At 39.5% G+C, this 21,189-nt stretch overlaps 1 protein-coding gene across 8 annotated transcripts in view; it reads right to left on the bottom strand.

The window, feature by feature from the left end:
• CADPS2 (calcium dependent secretion activator 2) overlaps nt 1–21,189 on the bottom strand; it is a 323,617-nt gene that overhangs the window by 256,066 nt on the left and 46,362 nt on the right. For all 8 annotated transcript variants that reach the window (XM_069802016.1, XM_069802017.1, XM_069802018.1 and 5 more), the window contains exon 2: nt 1,365–1,478. In XM_069802016.1, coding sequence (XP_069658117.1) covers nt 1,365–1,478 — 114 coding nt within the window. The remainder of the gene's footprint in view (nt 1–1,364; nt 1,479–21,189) is intronic.

Genomic DNA, 21,189 nt, shown 5'->3' with positions numbered 1-21,189 from the left:
CAGCTTGCTGAAAGAGAGGACCATAAACTTTATGTCCTTTTCAATTCCACCCCACATTCAGCAACTTCAGACATCCCACTCCTCTGAAACCTACTGCTGAGCAGCCAACTACCTCAGCCTTGCCCCGCACCATCTTCCAAACTGTCCTTCCTCCCAGTCTTAGCTTCTTCATCAGTTATACAGAAAAAAGGATTACTTTCTAACAACTTCTGTACTGTTCTCGCACCCCTATATAGTACCTTATGAATGTTCATATTCTCTTCTTTCACTTGCAGACCCATCCCCATCCTTTCATAAGCATTATTATGAGATTGCCTTCACTTCAATTGCTGCAGTACTGATCAGACTGTGATTTGGAGAAACTCACGCTGAGTTCTCACATTTCTGTACAACAGGGAAACCATTTGTCTGCCCCATCTCTTCTTTTTTTTTGTGCAACATAATTTAATGTAGATAAAACCAAGTTAGGACATAAGTCACATCTTTTTCTCCATAAAGAAAAGTTTCATTCAATAGCAAAGAATAACTGACAGAGAAAAATGACAAATAATATATAAAAAATAAAGCTAAAAAATTTGAAAAAAAGATGCGGTAGACTGAAATATGGAGGAAGACCCTTCAAAAGAAATACAAGTTTAACACACAGCCCTTGTGATTCATTGAGCAAGTCTGAAGTTAGATGAGACAGAATGAATTCACAGTACCATTTGCTAAGAGTAAGAAATAAATTCTCTAGCCATATGCTGCTGCTGTTACAAAAAGGACAGTGAACTGTCCTCTTACTTTGGAATGGGACCTGTCACTTAGGCAACTAAAACCACATCTAAAGATCTGCGCTGGTGACCATAGGCACTGAACATGCCTGGGAAGTCACAGCAGAACTTGAGAGCTAGCCCAGCTCTGTGGAAAGTTTCTCTTCTTTGGGAAGGGAACAGGCGGTTTGTCTCCAAAAAACTCTGCATGGTAACTAAAGATCAGAAGACATATTTCTCAAGATGGCAACTTACAACTGAAGCACTGATTAAAAGAGGTAACTTAAGACATATGGAGATAAAGATAGCGGTGCCTAGTTGTAACAAATGCTGTCAGAAAGATTTTTAGCATCAGGGGTTTTTCTTTTTTTTTTTTTTTCTTTTTTTCTCCTTCTTCAAAAAGGGTGGATATTTTCTAGTTCAGTTTATCTCTTGTGCCCAGGCAGTAGAATTCAACTTTTAAAACAGGGGAGCTGGAGTAGGAGGAAGCTGTTCCTACAAGGTTTGGAAGTTCACAGCCTTTGAAAACTTAAAATTCCTTTCCTTATATCTGCATTAAAAGAGATCCTATGAACTTTTTAAACAATACAGAAAACAAAGCATATAACTTACCTCGTAGTAACTTCGCACAGCATTGCAAAATGCTTCATCTGCTACGATTTGCGTCTCCCCGTTCAAAAAGGCTTGAAAACGTTCCTTCAGTATCTGTAGCTGCTGCTTATTGAGCTATGCAAGAAAAAAAGAGGAGAGAGGAGATAATAAATACAACTAGTCTCGAAGTAAAAGTGTGCAGCACTATACACATTTGAAAGCTGTGAACAGGGAAGAAAAGGCAGAGGCTCCCTGGCCACCTGGTTCCCTAGTGAGCAGCCATTCTTCAGAGTCCCACCTGGGCAAGCCAGGTTGCTGCAGCAAGTCATGCACACACTCAGTATGCAACTAACTATACCTCTACTCTTTCCCTTGTGTCCTCAGGATGCTACAGGTAAGTCTGCATGGATACTTCTTCTGAGCAATATTTTATATGCATATGCTGAATAAAATGGCTGACCTTCCCTATGGCAGAAGCACCAGCTAATAAAACTTAGCTCTTAGGTCCAGTCTTCAAATATTTCAAATAAGTGAAAAACAACTGAGATGCCTCCATTTTTTGGTCTAATCTAGGTGCTACCATTGGCATGTTTTAACAAGCATGCTCACTGTGAAGAAAATGGACTTCTAGCCATGGATGTTGTACCACTATCAATGACATGAAACAACTCATCTTGGGGAACAGCAGCCACAAGGCTCCAAGAATGATACCAAATTACATTTGGTGAACTTCATATCAAAGTTGAGTGCATTTTGAAAACAGACTCCTAGCAGACAACATTACATGATTAAACCTTGCAATCAACCTGTTTTTAACCAAAGTTTAATGTTATGGGAAAAAGCAAAATCTGAAAGCTCTCTAGGGATCCAGATATAGGCCTTTTGCCAAGGTTCCTACCAACTCTTGAAATATTTAGTAAGATATTTCAGTTCTGTGAGAAGTTAGAATATCACATCAAAGGAGACTGCCACTAACATACTAATATAACAAAGCAACAGTTAAATATAGTTGTTTTGCTTTCCCAGAACTTAAAAACTCATGTAAAGCCTTTATTCCAGTGAATATTCCTGAACTTTAACATTAAAAAAATTCAAACACAACTCATTGAGAAGTTTTTCATCCTTCCTGTATTTTGCTTTGTTAAAAATAAACAAATAAATATATGTATAGCCAGAAATTGAAAATATTTTTTCAGAGGGCAGAAAGTTATATTCGTAATGGCTAACCTGCAACAAATAACATTACCCTGATCACATCATTGTTTCTTACAGAAGAACTTTTTGGCATCTACAGTAAGTACGGTGACCTTAGGCTTTCAGGTCTCTAGTGTCAACACTCTGAAGCCATTTAAGCTACAACACTGTTACAACATTAGCAAAATTACTGCTCTCTTGATAATGTGCCTACCTTGGACAATGCCTATTTCCTTCATATCAAGGGAGAATTTTCATCCTACATAAAGTCTGCGGAGTTTGCCAAGCCATGTGCATCTATGAAACACACAGCAATTTACTGCAAAACTCTCCAAATTGAACACAAACCTGAAAGCTGTTCTATTTTCACAGGAAACAATAGTACAGATGCCATCTAAATACTTGATATGAGAAATCCTCTGAAAAATGGTGAAGTGTAGGCAGTAGCAATGCAAAGCCAAAGAACTATGCCTTTGAAAAAAATCCAAGCAAGTTAAAAATACATGGTAATTCTGTTCCTCATCTTAACGAAATGATTAGTGATACGGAACTAGCCCCAAGAAACCTACCAAAGACAAGACCTCCTGCTGAGGCAAGCAAACTTCAACAGAGGTTGCTGTCACTTGGAAAAATTTCCTGCATGACCTCTTGAGAGCAGCAGCCCAACACTGACACATTGTCAGCCTGTACCACTGCTAGTTAAAAATCAATGGGAGAGAAGTATTTGTATTATGTCTGCACATACAGCAAAAATGGCATCTATCCACTTGTCTGCCAGACATCCATTCCCCACACAGAATCTGCACCACAAAGGTTAGTTGTTTCTAACAGAAATCAAACTTTATTCCCAGATACGCAGGACAGGTCTTTCCCTTTATTTGATTCCCCTTATTCTTCTCTAATTTTCTAAAGATATTGGACAAGCTGAGATATTGGAAAATTAAAATCATTAAGGATGGTTTGAGGGTTTTTTTCAGCACACACTTGTTCTCATAGGAGACTTAAAAAAGAGCGGAGCACTCCCGCAGACGGTGCACCACTGCTGAGCAAGCAGCTCCTTTACCCCATGGAATATTCACAGCTCTGACACGAGAACATGCGGGCTTCCTGCCAAGGCAATTATGCAAATACGTTTCCACGCTTGCAGACCTCATTCTTTGGGTGATTTGCTTGTCTATTACCCACACATCAAACAAAAACATTATGAATAAGGCAACAAAATATAAATTTAATTCTGACTTCCTCATTTCTAACCATCATAGTTCAGCAAACTAAAATGCCTTTAAAATATTTATATATGGCTTTCATATTCACTACTTCAGGTAGTAAGGAATTCTAAGGGTTGGGTGGCATTTTAGGATTGCTGTACATTTCTTAAATTACTTATGTTTTCGTGCGAAAACTGGATGTGCAGGGGAATAAAGTTCTCCTGCAAAACTAAAAAATAATAATAATTCCAATGGAAAATATGAAAAGCTACACCTTGCACTAAGGATAATCTGAAGTCTATTTTACAGGTCCCAAGTACTGTCATGTATATAGATGTAGTTGTGTTAACTGTCAAGATACAGAATAATTTATAGCGGTCTGCTGTAGCATACAGTTCCTCTGGGTTTTTTTATTTGTCAGAATATTGAGTGTACAGTGAATTTTCACTCATCTTTTTTTTTTTATGTTGGTCATTTTTAATGGATTCATTAACAGTCTTCAATTTGCAGCCAAATGCCTTTAAAAATGAAATGAAACAAAACAAAACCAACAGTAAAAGAAGTAGCTTAGAAATGCGGAGAATAAAGGGAAGTCTAATTGCATTAGAATGCCATAATAGTGAATGGAGAGAAACAGGCGTCTCTACAGGACATTAGCTCTTGCACACTGGCAAACAGCTCAACCTATCCAAGTCCAGGCTACCTTTGAAGTTGTCCATCTTGGTTAACAAGGAACAAGAGATAAGCACATCATGCATAACCAGAATCCCAAGTGAAATGCTTAAACTTAAGGGCAATAAGCCTGGCCAGATTCTCTCTGGTAGAAGTTCACATAAAGGAGCTCAAAATCCTTCTGCAGTAGGATTACTTTTTCACTGCACATGCCCTTTCTGCCTTTCCTCTGTGCAAGACCCATACACATCAGACCTTTGCTTTCAGTCCCTCACTACTTCTTTACATCTTTACTGTCAGTTGCCTCTATGTCTGCATTTTAATTCTAATAAAAAGAACCATGAACAGCAAAATTAAAATAAAAATAAAAACTGACATTACTACATGTACCCCCAAATGTAAACTGAATCCTGAATATCACCTGAAGTGTACAGCGAAGCCTCACTGATTCTCTTGCTTTCCCTCAACCTGCTTCAGTTTTGTATTGCTTATTTGGATTTCACATTCTCAGTGGTATGAAATCTGTTGTAACTCTGTGTGATACTTCATAAATAACTACTGCCCTCAAATTTGCTTTTTCTTTATTGCAGCCATGCAACAGGTAAAAATTTCTCTTCCCCTCCATGCCTGTGCCTTTCACAAAAGGTAACTTTTTGTTTTTTACTTTACATTTGTTAACCTTAATAGACTATCAAAAAATGAAAACATATATTTAAGATAGAATAAACTTCTCTAAGAGCTATTTAATTAATAAAGAATATCTTTTTTCCAAGCTGCAGTAGCAATTTAACTTTTCATAATTTACAGAGTAACACAAAGGTATCGAAAGAGCCTCAAGTGCTTAACTATTAAAAAAATTTCTCATCTTGCATTTAACATTTCAAAGAAGTCTTACATATTGCCCAATAAGTCCTCTTTGAGCACTAATTTAAAGATTTGCTTTTTTCCTTCTAAAGTGAAACTTGGGTATGAAAAGCGAGAGGCATTTCTGTTTTAGCTCCACTCATACCTTTAAACAATTTCAATAAATGGATTTTACAGAGTTTAAATTCTTTTTTTATAAGAAGTTGCATTTCAAACAGATCTGGCAGTTTAGGGAGTTGTTCCAGTGTCACAGGTTTTACTTCATTAAATAATAAACTCCAATATTTTGAAGGAAAAATGAAGCATGTATGTATATGTAACAGTAACACTGTTTATCTTCTCTTTGAAAGAAATAAGGAAAAAAAAAAACATCCTAGCTTCACAGACTTTGATTTAGAGCATTTTCATCTGCTTCTCACTGCCTAAGTACACAGAGCAGCTCACTACTGCCCTAAACATAGGCAGCCAACAGCAGCTGGCAAAGACGTAACTCACAGCACAACTGTCCCCTACAAAACTTTGGCCTTTAAAATGAAAAAGCTTAAAATGTGACCTGTGTGTTGGCCACAACCAGCCTCTCTCCCCATGCCCCAGAGCACCGCGGATGCTGGCTTGCAACCACAGCCTGCGGCTGGCCCTATTCCCCACAAGTGCAGTCAGCCAAAGAGCTGGTACTGGAGGAATAACATTCTGAACCATTGCCACCTTGTGGCAATTTTAGAAATATAGCAAAGAAATTGCAGGTTGCATGTCTTCACGCTCAGAGCTGGGATCTGTGCGAGTTATCAATAAGCCCCTGACCTTAGCACAAGCAAGAGCATTGCTGCTTCTCTACTCCCACACTGTAGTGTGAAATTACCCTTTTTCAGACCATATGGGTATTTTAGGGAAATAGCAGGAGGTGATGACTGCAATTATTGATAGAGCTAGATAAAATATTTCTTATGCAGACTACAAAAAGAAAGGGGTAGGGGTAGGGAGGAGCCAACCAAAGAGCCACTCCCTGAATTCTCAGCTGCAATGTATATGATCTGTAGCATCAAACATGACTTAAGTCCCTGAACACTTCCTAAAAACAAGAAGCTTTTTTATTTCAAAACTACGCCATTTTGTCCAATGTCTTCCGCAGCAGCAGCTGCTTGTGGACAACTTTAGCCAAAACGATACTTTCTGAGAGCAGAGAAGAGCGGAAAAAGAAATAACGCAATGAGCATTCCCTCAAACAGCTGTCTCTCCCTTCCATTTCAGTCAGGAGACAAATATGCATCTCCTGAATGAACAGAAACGAAGGTACAAATAACCCCTTTTCCATCCAACTTCTCACACACTTCTTTGAACGTAACTTTGTTTCTTGTCCTGCCAGGCTCTTTGTCAAGGAAAAAAAAAAAGGAAAAAAGAGTAGAAATTATGCTAAGGACTAACTTTCTGATGTCATGAATTGAGTTTCGCTATAGGATAATTCATCCCACTTGCCCATACCCTCAGCCAGAACCAAACCTGGATGATACAACAGGTCAATGTATTTACAGTGATGCTCAATTTGACACACCACTTCCAGGATGATAAAAATTCAACTACCAATAATTTCCTAGCAATTCAAATAGACCCTACACATTTAACAGGTCCACTTGCACATCAAACCAAGTTTTCAACCTAAGCTCCACATGCATACAAAAGGAGCATGTATGCACTTTACATGTTTTTTGTTGGTTTTTTTTTTAGGTTTTGTTTCATATGATTTCACTCTGCCTTGAAAGGTAGCTGGTTAAGTGCCGATCTAACTGCCATCTCCCTTGTCTCCCCACCTTCCCAAATCCTCCAACCGCAGTAGCGTGCTCAAGGATGTCAAGCTCAGCGACTCCCTCCTTGCACCTCTTCTGCAGAGTCTCCCAGCTCAGCTGTGCAGGGGTACTGGTCAACCCATCACAGCGGGCTTTCCTCTTCCCAAATGAGCCTTGGAAACGGCAGGACAGCATCTAACAACACTTGCAACAGCCGTCACTCTACTGCCGAGTGAGACTCAAGAACCACCCTGCTGTAACCCCAGCTTCCCATGGTGGTGGAGAAGGCTTTATCCACAGGGCCGGACTCTGGAAAGCCACATACACACTTCCTCTGCAAGAGCCAAGGGCAGGGCACAGTGTCTTAGGCTGAACCCATCATTATCCTCTCCTTCCAGGAAAAAAAAAAAATGCCTGTGCCACATCATTGGCTGTTGATGAGCTTCACCTCACACTGGTGATGAGAATAAGCCTGCAAAGCAAATAGCCAGTTATAAACAGCAATTCTCACTCCATTTCTCCTCCTTCTCCACCACCCTGCCTCCTCTTCCAGTATCTGCCTACACAAGCATATTACTTGTGTTTCAGAGCAGAGACGGAGACTGTTCATTTATAGTGAATTACTTGAGAGATTTTCTACTGAGGAAGAAGACTAAATAAATAGTATTAGAGAATCTCAGTACTAAGACAAAGGTGATAGCTGTGGTTACTGTGCTGAACTATGGAGGTCTTCATTGTGTGCAATAATGGCCCTAGACAGCATGTGGGTGGCACACAATACATGCTGTCCTTTACTATTCATTACATAAACCAGTTTGATTTTCTATATAACAGATAAATATTTTGCTGTCACTTAGCAACCTGCCCTGTTCATTGATTTTCTTAAAGCTTAAGTTACTCCAAGTAAAACAGTGTCTGTAAGGATTCTGTTTGCTGTCACTCAGCACAGACTACACTATGTACATACTCGTTGTGCAACAATTCAGTGCCTCATAGAATCAAATATTAGATTTCCAAAATCAGATAATACATTTACCAAACAAGTTCATCATTCTTTATAATCAAACAAGCACAACATGGCATTTACCCTTCATTGGTCTGACACTTGTTTAAAAACCAGAAACACTACCAATAATGTACTGGTCATTCAATTCCACTTATAGGGTATTTCACTGTAAGTTAGAAATATTTTCTGTATCATTAAGTCTGAAACTTTACATATTTTCATTGTCTGGAGCATCATATTCAAAATTCTTTGACAGGATTGTAAAACATTTCACAAGGAACAGAGAGTTTGGGGGTTGGTTTTCTTCAGGAGTAGAGGGGATGGGACAAAAATCACAGGCAGTAAGCAAAGGCCAAGTCTGATTTATGTGAAGCAATTCAAGTGTACCACACTGACTACCAAAATATAGAACCAAAGACAGCTTCCAAAAAGGTCAGATTGGCAACCTGAGAGGAAAAGAAAATTAAGTATTTTGATAATGAAGGGGAACAAATATTGGGGGGGAAATCAGACTCCTAATTTTTGGACAAAAGAATGAAAAGATATAAAGAAATGCAGAAAAAATTAACTACTTAGAAGTTCCTCATAGCAACGGTAGATTTCTTTACTGTTGAAAAAAATTGTCAACCTTTTACAGACTATGCCACACTAGGAGAGAAAGCATCTGCTACGTATTTGTCCCAAGTGCAGTAAATATCACACCCAATAAAAGCTATCTCTGAGATGAGGTTGTCAGCGCAGCTGCAATCATCTTCTTTGTACCTACTCCTACCATCTGAGATTTGCTGTAGAGCTTAGCTGACAATCATCAGCTAGATTTGTATTATTGTATTTGTTTCTTCTGTGCAGCAGACTTCACTGATCTCCTCTCAGTCCTGAGTGGCTGCATAGACATGCTACAGCTAGGCCAGCTGTGTTTTGCCGTCCCTCATGCCACCACTGTTTGAGGCCACCTCCCATGCAGAGTACACAGTGGCACTACAGCTTTACTTCCTTGAGGTTGCCAGAGGCACAAGGAGACCAGTCATGCCTGAAAGCTACGCAAGCAAAGCTTCCAGCCAAGAAAGCTGATGATGGCTCGTGCGGGTGACCATGAAAATTATGCCTAGCAGAGATGCACACAGTGATCCTTGCCCTGGTGGGAACCTCAGCTACTAGTGCCTTTCCAGAAATGAAAACTGAGGGAAGTTTAGAGGTAACTGCTGTTAACATGTGAGTAGATGTACAGCTCTGACTCACAGCGTACGTCAGCAGTTCAAACTGTGCTGGACTGAATGGATTTGCACCACTTCCTACAGCATAGCTCCTGTCTTCCTCCTCTGCATCTACATCATCTTTTCCACCCCATGTCAACTTTGCACCCCCAGAACTATTTGTCAGAAGAACTATTTACTCCAAGAAACCAGCTTTCTCATTTTGCAAAACTTCTCCACATATAAATTAAGCTACCAGAAACAGCTTTTTCATACCTCAGAAGTGTTGCACTGAAGAGCTTTGTTTGCCAACAACCTTACACCAGGACATTTTGCCAGCAAACATCTCTAAGTGTAGCTGAGGAGGCTACAGCAGAGTTGCTTGAACTAACGGAAGCATCAGCAAAATACATGTTCCTCCAACCTACTCTCATATTTCCAAGGGTGACATTCATGTTCCGGTTTAGCCCACTTTCTAAGGAGACACTGTGATCATACAACCCTTCCTTGGTTGTGAAAATGTCAGCTTTTCCCCCCCACACATAACTTCTGCATGCACTTCTCAGTTTCTATCAGTTCTAAGAAAAAAAAAATGTGTGGAGGTTTCACAGATAACAAGATTTTCCCTTCTCTGAAAAATCAAATTAAAATAAAACCCAAATTATTCTTCTCAGTGATGGAAATGCAAGCAAAACTAAGAGACTGTAGTTTCTGTTTCGCACCTGGCAAATACAAGTTATATGCCCATCACACTCCGTGGCAACATGTTTCAGGACTAGTTTGGCTTAAATTCAAGGAATAGAAAGGATAACAATAAAAGTTGGAATAAAATCCAGAACAAAGTATCCATTTTATTCTGGGTTCTGATAAGGTTTAAAAAATTATTTCACCAAGCTAAGTAATTTTACAAAATATTTTCCACAAAAATTTATCTAGTTTCATTGATAGGCAGAATTGTGTCCATACTCCATCTACCTTCTCTGTGAGGGCTGTGAAACAGAAATTTAGGATGCATGGGACCTCTAGAATTCATCTAGTCAAACCTCCTTCTCAAAGCAAGGCTAGGTCTGAAGATAATCACGCTGTTCCAGACCTTGTCCAGACAAGCTTTGTGTATCTCCACAGATGAAGATACTGCAGATTCTCTAACCTGCTCCAATGCTTTTTCTGAAGTTCCCGCCCAGCCCCCTAATATCTTGTCAGAAGTTCCATGTTGTGGCTTCTGACTATTCCTTCCTGTTCTTTTCTTGCGCACCTCTAAAAAGAATCTGGCTCCATCTTCTCTGTAGCCCTGTTCCCCTCAAGGACTACAAAATAGCAGTTAACCTCTTAACCTTCTCCAGACTAAACCAAACCAGACCTCTCCACCACCCCTTGTGTATCATCTTTTCCACCTCTCTAAGCATCTGAGGGGACCCTGATGGACTTCTTCCAGTTTGTTGATACCACTCTTCTACTTGGGGACCCAAAAATGCATTGAGTATTCAAGATGTGGCCACACCAGTGTCAAGCAGATGGGAAAATAAATGTAGTTCCCCTGACCTGCTAGCTGCACTCCTGCTAATGCAGCTGAACATGCAACCAGCCTTCATTCCCTCAACTCACACTCTACTTGGCTCTCCATCAGGATCCCCAGGTCCTTTGTGGCAGAGGATGCAGCTAGTCAGTCCCTTGCCTGTAAAGATGCATGGGGCTCTGGCCTTAAAGTGGGGCTTGGCTTTTCTTTGTGCTGAACGTCTAGAGATTTTTGCTGACTCATTTGTCCAGAAAATCAGGAGTCCCCTGAGTAGCGGCCCTGCCCTTCTGCTATCAAGTGGTCCTCTCAATTAGATGTCATCTGAGAATGTGCCGAGGCTGCCTTCAGTTCTATTTTCCAAGCCCATCTATAGAATCATTTAGGTTGGAAAAGAGCTTTAAGATCACCGAGTCCTACAATTGATTACTATACTTGTACATCAGCATCGTTTGGTCAACCCACCTGTACCCTCCCCCAGCTCATCATCCCAACAGAAAACATGAAAATACCACTTCTTTATGGAGACTGGAAAAATAAATTGACAATACATAAACTGCAGCACAAACAGTTATTTTGAACTAAAGCCTTCTGGCTTCCCTAGAACTAGATAGGAGCAGACAGTCCACATCACTGAATCACTCTTCAGGTTAAGGGCAATAAATTCAGACTTAAAAACTATCTCATGAATTACATGCCTTCAACTCCAACTAACAAATTAATGTTGTGAAAATTTAACATGTATCAGCACCTTGCCAAAGTACATTGTAGGTACCAAAAATCGTCTTGGGGGACTAGACAAGTATATGGAAGAGAAATCTACCGCAGATTATATGCACAGAAATGCTACACACTAAATACAATCCCCACTCCGTGCCATCTGGTATAGGAAATTCCTGAGTTTAATATAATTATGGCAATTACCACATACACTTGCTCCATTTTCAATCTCCACCTAGACTGGATCTGATTAAGGCCACTGTTAGAAATAGTGTAGTTGGCTAGATGGACTGTTTTTCCGATCCAATTAACAAACAGAAGAAACTAAAGAAACAGAGGTAAAGCCTGGCCTGTAAGGTCATTAACAGTTATGTCGTCACATCATACAGACACACATACTTTACACACACAACCCAGTTTAGCTATGGTATGGTAGAACTAGGATGCTTGAAGAGCCATAATACTAATGACTGTAGAAAAAAACAAAAAAATAAAGTGCTAACCCAAGTGACCTTCAGTTTTGTCTGGCAAGGACACCACTGCTGCGAAAGAGACTGCAGCTTTCAATGAGCTATCCAGGTACTATCTCATCTTGTACACTTCTATTTGTCACATATTCTCCTACCCTGGAAATCTGTAGTGGGAAAAATTTCTACTTTGAAATCCTTCCCCAGCCTCTCAAGATGAGCCCTCAAACATTTCCATCTCCTACTTTTCAACAAGCCTCAGGAATCCGTTTATCGCAAACAACATCTAGACACTATCTGAACAATAAATACAAACATCTGCATAGCCATCACAATAAACATCCTCTGTGACAGACACATCCAAATCCCTGAATACATTTATTTCTCAGCACATAATAAGATTTTGAACTAGCACAGCAGACATCTCATGAAAACCAGAGGGATGAAACTAAGCAACTGCACACGGCAACCAACTCACACAAACGTTTCCTTAACAGCAAAAAGAGCACTTCTCCTGAAAGTGTCCCATCTCTGACCTCCCAGCCCCATCTCTCAGAGCTATCTCTGGGAACTAATTTTCACAAACTCATGAATCCAAGAAAGTTTAGTTTTGTGCTGCATTATAAAATTATACAAGAGAAATGTCCAGTAAGTAGGTAAAAGCTTTATTACGTCCTCCTCAATACTCATGTACGCCTTCCACAACTATCTGTTCTCTAATGCAGATTGACTACCGTAACATAATTCAATGCAGAACAAACACCCCCAGCTAGCAGTTAGCTCTGAAATTTTATGCTTCTGTCTCAGACTTTAATATCTCACACACCTACAACTCCCTCCCCTTTTCCCCTCTCCCCCAATCATACAGACCAGTCTAATAGAAGGTATTAATTTTACCCCACAAATCTTGTTCTCCTTACATCCAAGAGCCCTGATTGCTACAGCATTATTCAGCATCAGCAGTCTAATACACTCAAACAAAATTCTTAATACACCACTAGGTTTTGCTTATCAAGATATGCAGGAGACTCTCCATCAGCTGAAGACTTAAGTACAAAGGAACATCTTCCCAAACCAAGTGTTCTAGCAGAAAGAAAGGATTTAAAAAAGGAACGACAGGATGCGTTTTTATATGCACATAATTAGGAAGTCAGACTAGATCATCACAGTCCTTCTGGTCAGTTTGCAGAAGATTCTCAGGGCTTAATTTACACAGCTGAAACTACCAGGTGAGCAATACAGATTTTGTAATGACATCTGATTGCAGCCTTAAGCAGTACCTCACTTAGTTTCAAATTCACAAACTGAAAAAAAAAAAGCCTTCCAAAGGGGATGCAGAGGTACCACATGATCCTTGAGCATATTACAAACATGTTTTGTCAGATGTCTATGTACACCAGACTCAATTATTCATTTCTATACCAAAATACATAGACATACTATCCAAATTTACACACTTGGTCATATTGGCCGACACATCTGAAACACAAGACGAGCATTCCACAGTCAATCTCATTTCAGTTATACATACCTATACCATACATGACTATGGTGTCCTCTTTTGTTGAAGTGTTGTTTTAGTCTGTGAGAGGTTTACACATAGCACTCAAACATCTGTTGACATTTTTTTTCCACAGCATATTTATTAACAGGTAATATAAATTCATCAATTAGTGCAAATTTACTCAACTTTCTGGAAAAATGAACTTGTCTCAGAACTGTATGCTATAACATTAAAATGTAGAAGGAAAATACAGTATATAGATCTAAATATACAGTTTTCACATTCTAAATAAATCTGTCAGACTTCACACATTTCTTGAGAGGCCCAAGAGATTGGTATACTAATTCTATCCAAAGTTATATTTCCCTGGGCAATCTTTATATAACTAAGAGCCACAAGAAAACACTTGATTAAAATTCCCTTAAAAGGAGAAGTACTCAAAAAAATCCCCCTAGAATATCACAAATAAATGGCTGTCCACTCTGTTTTAGAAGTTCCAAGCAATGGGATCCTCATAATTGTTAAATTGGGAAATTAAAATGGTAGCTAACAGATTTTATTGTCAGGCTTTTCCTGATAGTGATTCAGAACTTTGTCTTTTTTTGCTGCATTTTAATCCTATTTCAAGTGCTGCCTTTTGCTGTGCTAAGTGATTTCCTGTTTGGTATGTTTTCATATCATCCAAGCCTTTTAGGATTTACTTCTGTTTATGAGCATCTTTTTCCCCTCTCATCCTTGTTCCTGTGCTTTTTTTTTTGGAGGGAAGAAGCAGCTTCATACATTAAAAAGAAAACATTTGTTCATTTTGGTTTTTGGTTTTTTTGTTGTTTTTTTTTTTTAAATAATCAAGATTCTGGATTCTGTTTCCTTTTTTCACTTAAGTACTTCCCTCTTCTTAACCATTTGAAATGAAGTCGCAGTATTTGGTATCACACCACCTACTAATTATCATCTAAAAATCTCATTCCTAAGCGTTAATTTTGTCTTCCCTTGTGAAAATGCCGTATAAAGTAATCCAACACAGATGCTCCTTGGTTCTCACGAAGTCCTTCTGTGACCTGACAGGTACAATTCCCGTAACTGCTGAGCTTTCATTTGGTCTCCAGCACATATGTGCTTGCACATCATATGACTTGAGTAACAGACAGTATGTTAACATTTCTGAGTAAAATACATGGTTTTGTCACCTCTGCCATACAATGTGCTGGCTAAGCTGGAGATCAGCCCCTTCGTGGCAAAGAGCTGTGGTGGAGAAGGGCAGCAGGGAGGCCTTGACCCTCCCGCCTTGGGAGCCCCATGGTGGCTGCGTGGCACTTGTCAGCGCCCTGTCTCCTGCCTCCTTGATCCTCAGCCCAATCCTCACCCACTGACGTGACTCCCTGGCTTGGCCTCGGACCTGGCTCTTCACCATAGCCTTCCCAGGGGACCACGGGACGGAGGCTGACCCTGAACACTGCCTCCAGACACGATTCTGACGCTGGCTGCCTGCCGGCATCCCAGCTTGCCTCCCCTTAAGGGTTGGCCTGTCCCTACTGCTCCCCAACGTCCCCTTCATTTCCTCCCGCCGCCCTCAAAATTACCCCTTCCCTAGCAATAAGCTGGGGCCTTCACATCTGCTCTCCCCTCTTTCCTTACTCCTGCCTCCAGCTTTGGTGACCACAGAGCTTCTAGCATGCTGCCCCCCATGTCACCTCTCCTCCTTCTCTTCTGGCAGGCATGCTCTCAGCAGAAAGGCAGAAGAACACCCTGAAAAACAACCACCCCTCAGCCTCATGAATAAAAATGTACCTTTAACATTCTAATCTACGTTACTCAAAATACAAGCAGAAACTACACCATTTATAACATCTCCCTGTAGATCTCTATGTCCACCCTATGCAAACTGTATAAGCTATTCACTGATGTTATCAGAATAGCTTTCAAGATCTTCAATGATTTGTTTCCAAACATAACCCATGCTGTATCTTTGTCTTCCCATTTTTGTACCATTTTCAAAATTTTGCCATCTTTCAGCTTTCATAAATCAATTTTCTCCTTATGTATCTTCTTCCTCACAGATGCTTCAGGGACGATGCAGAAGATTTCACCTTCAGATTCACCTCAGCTCACATGCACAAGCAGATCTCATTCAACAGCCTCACCCAAGCAGACGACCCACGCAATTCTCTTTGCTTCTTCTCTCACCTCAGGTTTCACTTAGAAAAAGGGACTGGTGTTAGATTGTCATTCTGCTATCTCTCCCATGGTTGCCAGGTGTCAACCTGGGTCTAGTACAGCCTTCCTCAGGGGCTCACAATGTTATCCACACTCGAGGCCCCCTCTCCTTCCCTCCCCTCCCTCACTGCCCATGGATGGACACTGCAGTTCTCGACCAGGACTAAGAATCTAAATCAGCTTCAGCTCAGTCCTCCTTCCAGGCAGAATTTTCTCTTCCCTCTAAATAATCTCTATGATCCAACTTCTCCTACATTCAACACAAGCTACTTACACTTGAGTTATTATTTCAAATTCTACCTAATGAGCACAGTACCTTCCAAAGACGTGATTATTCACCACTGCAAATACCTGCTCCTTTCTTTTGCCATGAAAAGAAGGTAGATAGTCGATATATAATTCAGTCATATCACTGGTTTTACGCAGATGCATTTTCTAAATCAATTAATAGAGAAACTTTGGGGTTTAGGTCCCTAATACTCTTGTATCAGGATATTCCATTAGGTTTTCAAAACAATGTTTAACTAAAAACTTCATGTCCTTTACAGTTGTATCCCAGCAACTCATTTCCCATACATCCCTTTTGTGCAAGCAACAGGGACCATCAGACACATTGCAATGCACAATACAAAGTGTTGAGAGAAATTTAATTCTGTGAAAATAGAGCATAAAAGTCAGGAGAAGTCTGGCCTTAACCTTATCACTTATCCTACTTAAAAATAAGGAGGAATAAAGTCATAGCAAAATTCTGCTTTCCCACAAGAAATAGTACTGGAAGAAATCACCTTTCAATTGAAGTTTCAACTTAAAAAAATCTCATCTCCAATTATAAATCAGAGCTAAGATTTACATCAGATTTCAGTATCACTAATACAGACTTAGAGGAAACAAAAAACCAAAAGACAAGTTTAATTAAGGTGTTCTCCACTGTGCAATAATGTTAGCACTAATTTAAAAAGTTATTAAGATGCACTTATTTCCATAGAAAGTTATTGGCAAAATGTATTTCCTTTATTGCAGTCTTTGATGCCTTCAGGGAACAGAGTTAAATGGCTGAGTCAGTCAGTAAAACAGCAAACCAATTCCCTTACATCACGTTCTCCTCCATGCTCTGAATATTAAACAGGACAGAATATTGAAAACAAAAGCTGACTGTCTGCCAGTTGAAACATGACTACGTACCGTGCTGGATGCATTCATAACTTGCGCTCTCTTCAATGAGTAAACCAAATGAATCACAACAAATAACGAGGTTGTACGGTATAATACTACAGATTTGTTTACTCCATACATGTATATTCAACTCCACAATAAATACAGGCAGTTACTAAAACTGTCCCAGGAAAGAATTTTTTTTTTAATTTGCAATGTAACAAAGACGATCCGTCAGTAACGTTACCTCTAAGGTCTTCATTCTTACTCTGCACAGCGTACAGCAAATATGTTTTATTTCCCTCCTCTTTTTGTACAGCCTCCATATATCAAATAATGAAGAACAAAGGCCTTAAGACATTCTCCAGTGTAACAATCCAAATAATCAGGTTAGGCAAAAAGTTACTTCAAACAGAAGTACTTTCATTACAAAAACATGTGAAGCTGAAGATTTACCTATGATTAATTTTTTAAAAATATGTTCTTTTTTATATTCATGGCAGGATTCACCAGTGTTTGCCAGAACAGCCCATGCCTGTGAAACCTCAGTATTTCCTTTTTTATATCAACAGTCCACACATGCCTGCTAGGAAGTGAAAGTGCAGTACACCTGCGGGAATGACGCTGGAAGGAGAAAAGTGACAGAAAACCTGACAGTCCTATACTATTAATTTAGACTGCAATAATTCCCAGGGCACACTGTGGAATCAGGTTTGATAAAACACAACAAGAGACCAGCAGGAAAAGGCAACAGCATAGGATGCAAGTTGGGTGGAGCAGGGACAGGCACGAGATCCAAGCAAGCGAATCAAGTTTGAGCCAAGTTCATTAGGTTGTCACTTGCCAAAGCATTTGGGTAGAAGAAACAACTGTCCTTTGACTTTATCGATAAAGTAACCCAAATGCGGAAGTCATTGTATAGCAACAATATCCTGCTGACCCTCAGCTCAACCCAGGAATCAGCCAACAAGTGATCATGTTCATGTCCTCTTCTCTAATGTTTGCTAGAGATCAAATCACTTAAACCAGTCCCAGGGTTTCTTCTGGAATGACGCGACACAGCAATAAATGAATTCCATTTTTATCACCTCCAAATTTTAACTCGTACAAGAACATTTCTTTGTTCAGATGATAGTACAGCATCTAATAACTTTTTCAGATAAATATATTACTAAGTCTAGAACTCTTATAAATATTCCTTATTAGCTTGTCACAGATAGTTCATTAAGATTTGAAAGGGAACTGGACTGACACAGTATTTTGGGGTATGTGCATTTGTTAAGCTCAGTGCAGAGGGAAAAAAAAATTGAATCAGATCAAGATTAAATAAATATTGTAGAAGTCTTACATTTCTGATTAAGAGCTAGCTAAAGAAAATAGACAAGGAAAGGTAACACACAGTTACAGGAAATCTACTTGTAAGAAATATTATTAGAATTTAACAACCCTTTATTTAGAAAACAGCAATCGAGGGAATACAGTCTAGAAAAATAATATTGTAAGTACAGTTTGGTACCTGCTTGGTTACTAAACTGCTTGGATTTTATGTACACAGTAAACAACTTTTAAACAACAACTGGTTTTAAAACTTTGAGCGTATGAAGGAGAGGATGGAGTCTGTCAACCAGCTTTTACACTTGATGAAATCCCTTCACTATTGACATCCTAACACAAGACAATAAAACTTTTAATCACATATTGTGCTTAGTTTCTGCTTACACTAGGACAATTTACTTTATAATGTTAAGAAATAGAGTGGGAAAAAGACATACACAAATGAAATTGGTTAGTCATGAACAAAGAGCAGAAGAGAAGTCTGAAGTATCAGATTCACCAGAGTTTCTGGCATTCAAACCAGCCAGCTGCAAGGCAAGGACAAAGCTCAACGCAATCTAAGCACCAAGGGGCAATGTCCTGTGCCAGATTTTCATAGAGAAGTACAAAAAGGAAGAAAAGAAGGAGCAAAGAGCTTTAAGAAAAACCCTAACTGGGTACAACAGCAATCAGAGACTAGTCCTCAGAGTAACATGGGCTGCAGGTAAGTGAGCAGAGATGTGGCCTCCTACTTACTTGAGTTATTCCTGAACGTTCATTAAAAACCTGCTGGGAACACTTTCACTTTGGCCTGCTGAAATTCATTCCCAAATTTATGAAGTGTAGAAATGGAACCAGTAAACTCTTCTCAATTTACCTTTACTTCTACACTGACAAGTATTTGCAGTATGATGTGCTTGATTAACATATTACAAGATATGGTTCCAAGAGTCATTTCATTCCCTTAAATTGCTACCATCCTAACATACATAAAAACTAGGTATCCAAGTAATCTAGGAGGAGAAGTAAGGAACTACACATCATACAGCTCTTGGAAGATAACACAGGCACTACCGCTGATACCCAAAAAACCATTTTACGTTTAAACTAAAAATTACACCTTTGCTTTCCACCTAGTTAAAAAATCTCAAAAACCCTGGAGAACAGAAAATCTGTGAATTTTAGGATTACAGGTGGGGGTTGTTTTGTTGGTTGGGGTTTTTTTTCCTATTAGTCAGTGGAGCTGTTCCACTGACTGTGATATGGGAAACACATTGCCTGACAGGAGTTTTTATCTTCTACCTCTAGGATGCCCCTTTTATAAATCAGTTATATCAAAACATCTTATTCTAGATACCACAAAGGAGAAAACTAAAGCGCGATCATTCCTTTCTCTTCCCAAACATTTGATCACAAATTTTGCAATATGCACATAATAAACTTAAAAGGGTTCTCCGTTCGCATTTTATTGCCTTAGCCTTCTACAACTCTTCCTATTTTTTCCACCCTCACAAAGAAAAAAGATTTCCTAAACAAAGGGGGAAAAAAGGAATGAAATAACAATGTTAACTGTTTTCTGTCTAGTTGAAAGAGTAGAGAGAGATAATGAAAACAAGCAAGCATAGACATACCATAATTGCCTAGGTGACTATCAACAGCTAAAACTACTGGTTACTAAAACTAAAACGAAACACTGGAAAAATTTTTGCCTCCAACACGCTAAGCTATTAAGCAATAATTTAAGCCTTCAAGGGCTTCATTTACATTACCAGCGGCACCTTTGCAACTCCAGCTGTGACAAGAGCCCATATGTTCCAGTGCACTGGCATGTGGCATTGCTACAGTCCAGCTTCTTCTCTGTTTCGACAGTCACATTCAGTTCCTGGTTCTAAACCATGTCACAAAACAAGCTTGCCCCACCCCTCCCTAACTGGTATACCTAAGCATACTTCTTTCTAGGATTTTCCTAGCAGTTGCTTATTTGGGGCAATGTTGCCAAAGCTCAGTATGTCCCACGCTTTTGAGACACATCTGTTTTCCTGTCCACTTCTGAATACATCATACAGTTGGTATGCATATGCCCAAATAAATCAATCCAAAATTTCTTGGAAGCATCAAGTATACTGTGCAAGTACACACCATTTGTGTATTGCTCATGCACAAAAATCACAGAAAAATTTAGGATGGGTGGGATCTGTAGATATCATCTGGTCCAAATTCTTATTCAAAGCAAGGTCAGCTATCAAAGTTGCTGTACTACAACTACTACAGTGCTCAGGGCCTTGGCCAGTCCAGGTCTGCACACCTCCAGTGGTAAAGATTCTGCAAAATCTTTGAGCAACCTGTTCCAGTGCTTAACCACACTCACCATCAGAAGTTTGTTTTCCTGGTATCTGGTTGGAGTTTCCTTTGTTGCAACTTATGACTTTTGCATCTTATTCTTTTGCTGTCCGTCTCTCAGAAGAATCTCCATTTCTTCTATACCACTGACCCCATTTTGAGACCATTGTTCATGATTTCTCTACGTATCAATAGCAAAGTTATTCATAAAAAAGATAAACACTGGAAGATATCCAGGCAGAAAAAAGACGAAGACACACAGGAGATAGCTAAATGTCTTCTCCACATGTGATTGGCAGAAATAGGAACACTTGCACAGTCAAAAAAAGTAGCAGCAGTCTTAAGTACTTAGCTGTCTGAGAGATACTGCACACATTCAAGTTTCTCTGGGTAACTTGCCTTGCAAACATCTTTGTATCCTTTAAAGGTTCCTCATCTCCAAACCATGCTGGCAATAGCAGAAAACATGGATGTCACACTCAAGGTACCACAAGCAGGAGATCCTGTGCTAAGGCCCTTAAAAGTGCATGCATACATACATTGATTCTACAGTCTCATCTCTCCTGCCTGTACCAGAAACTGAATTTTTAACGTAGTGTTTCTCTATGCAAAGTAGTTTAACAAGATTTTCAAAAGTGGGAAGTCACAGTATATTGGAATTATGGGTGCCAATGCAAGCTTTTTAGCTTAGAGATTGCAGTCAT

The sequence above is a fragment of the Haliaeetus albicilla genome, chromosome 14 (assembly GCF_947461875.1).
Source record: "Haliaeetus albicilla chromosome 14, bHalAlb1.1, whole genome shotgun sequence".
Taxonomy (NCBI): Eukaryota; Metazoa; Chordata; class Aves; order Accipitriformes; family Accipitridae; genus Haliaeetus; species Haliaeetus albicilla.
Note: the sequence above shows the minus strand (reverse complement) of the source record. Positions and strands in the feature narration are given on the sequence as shown.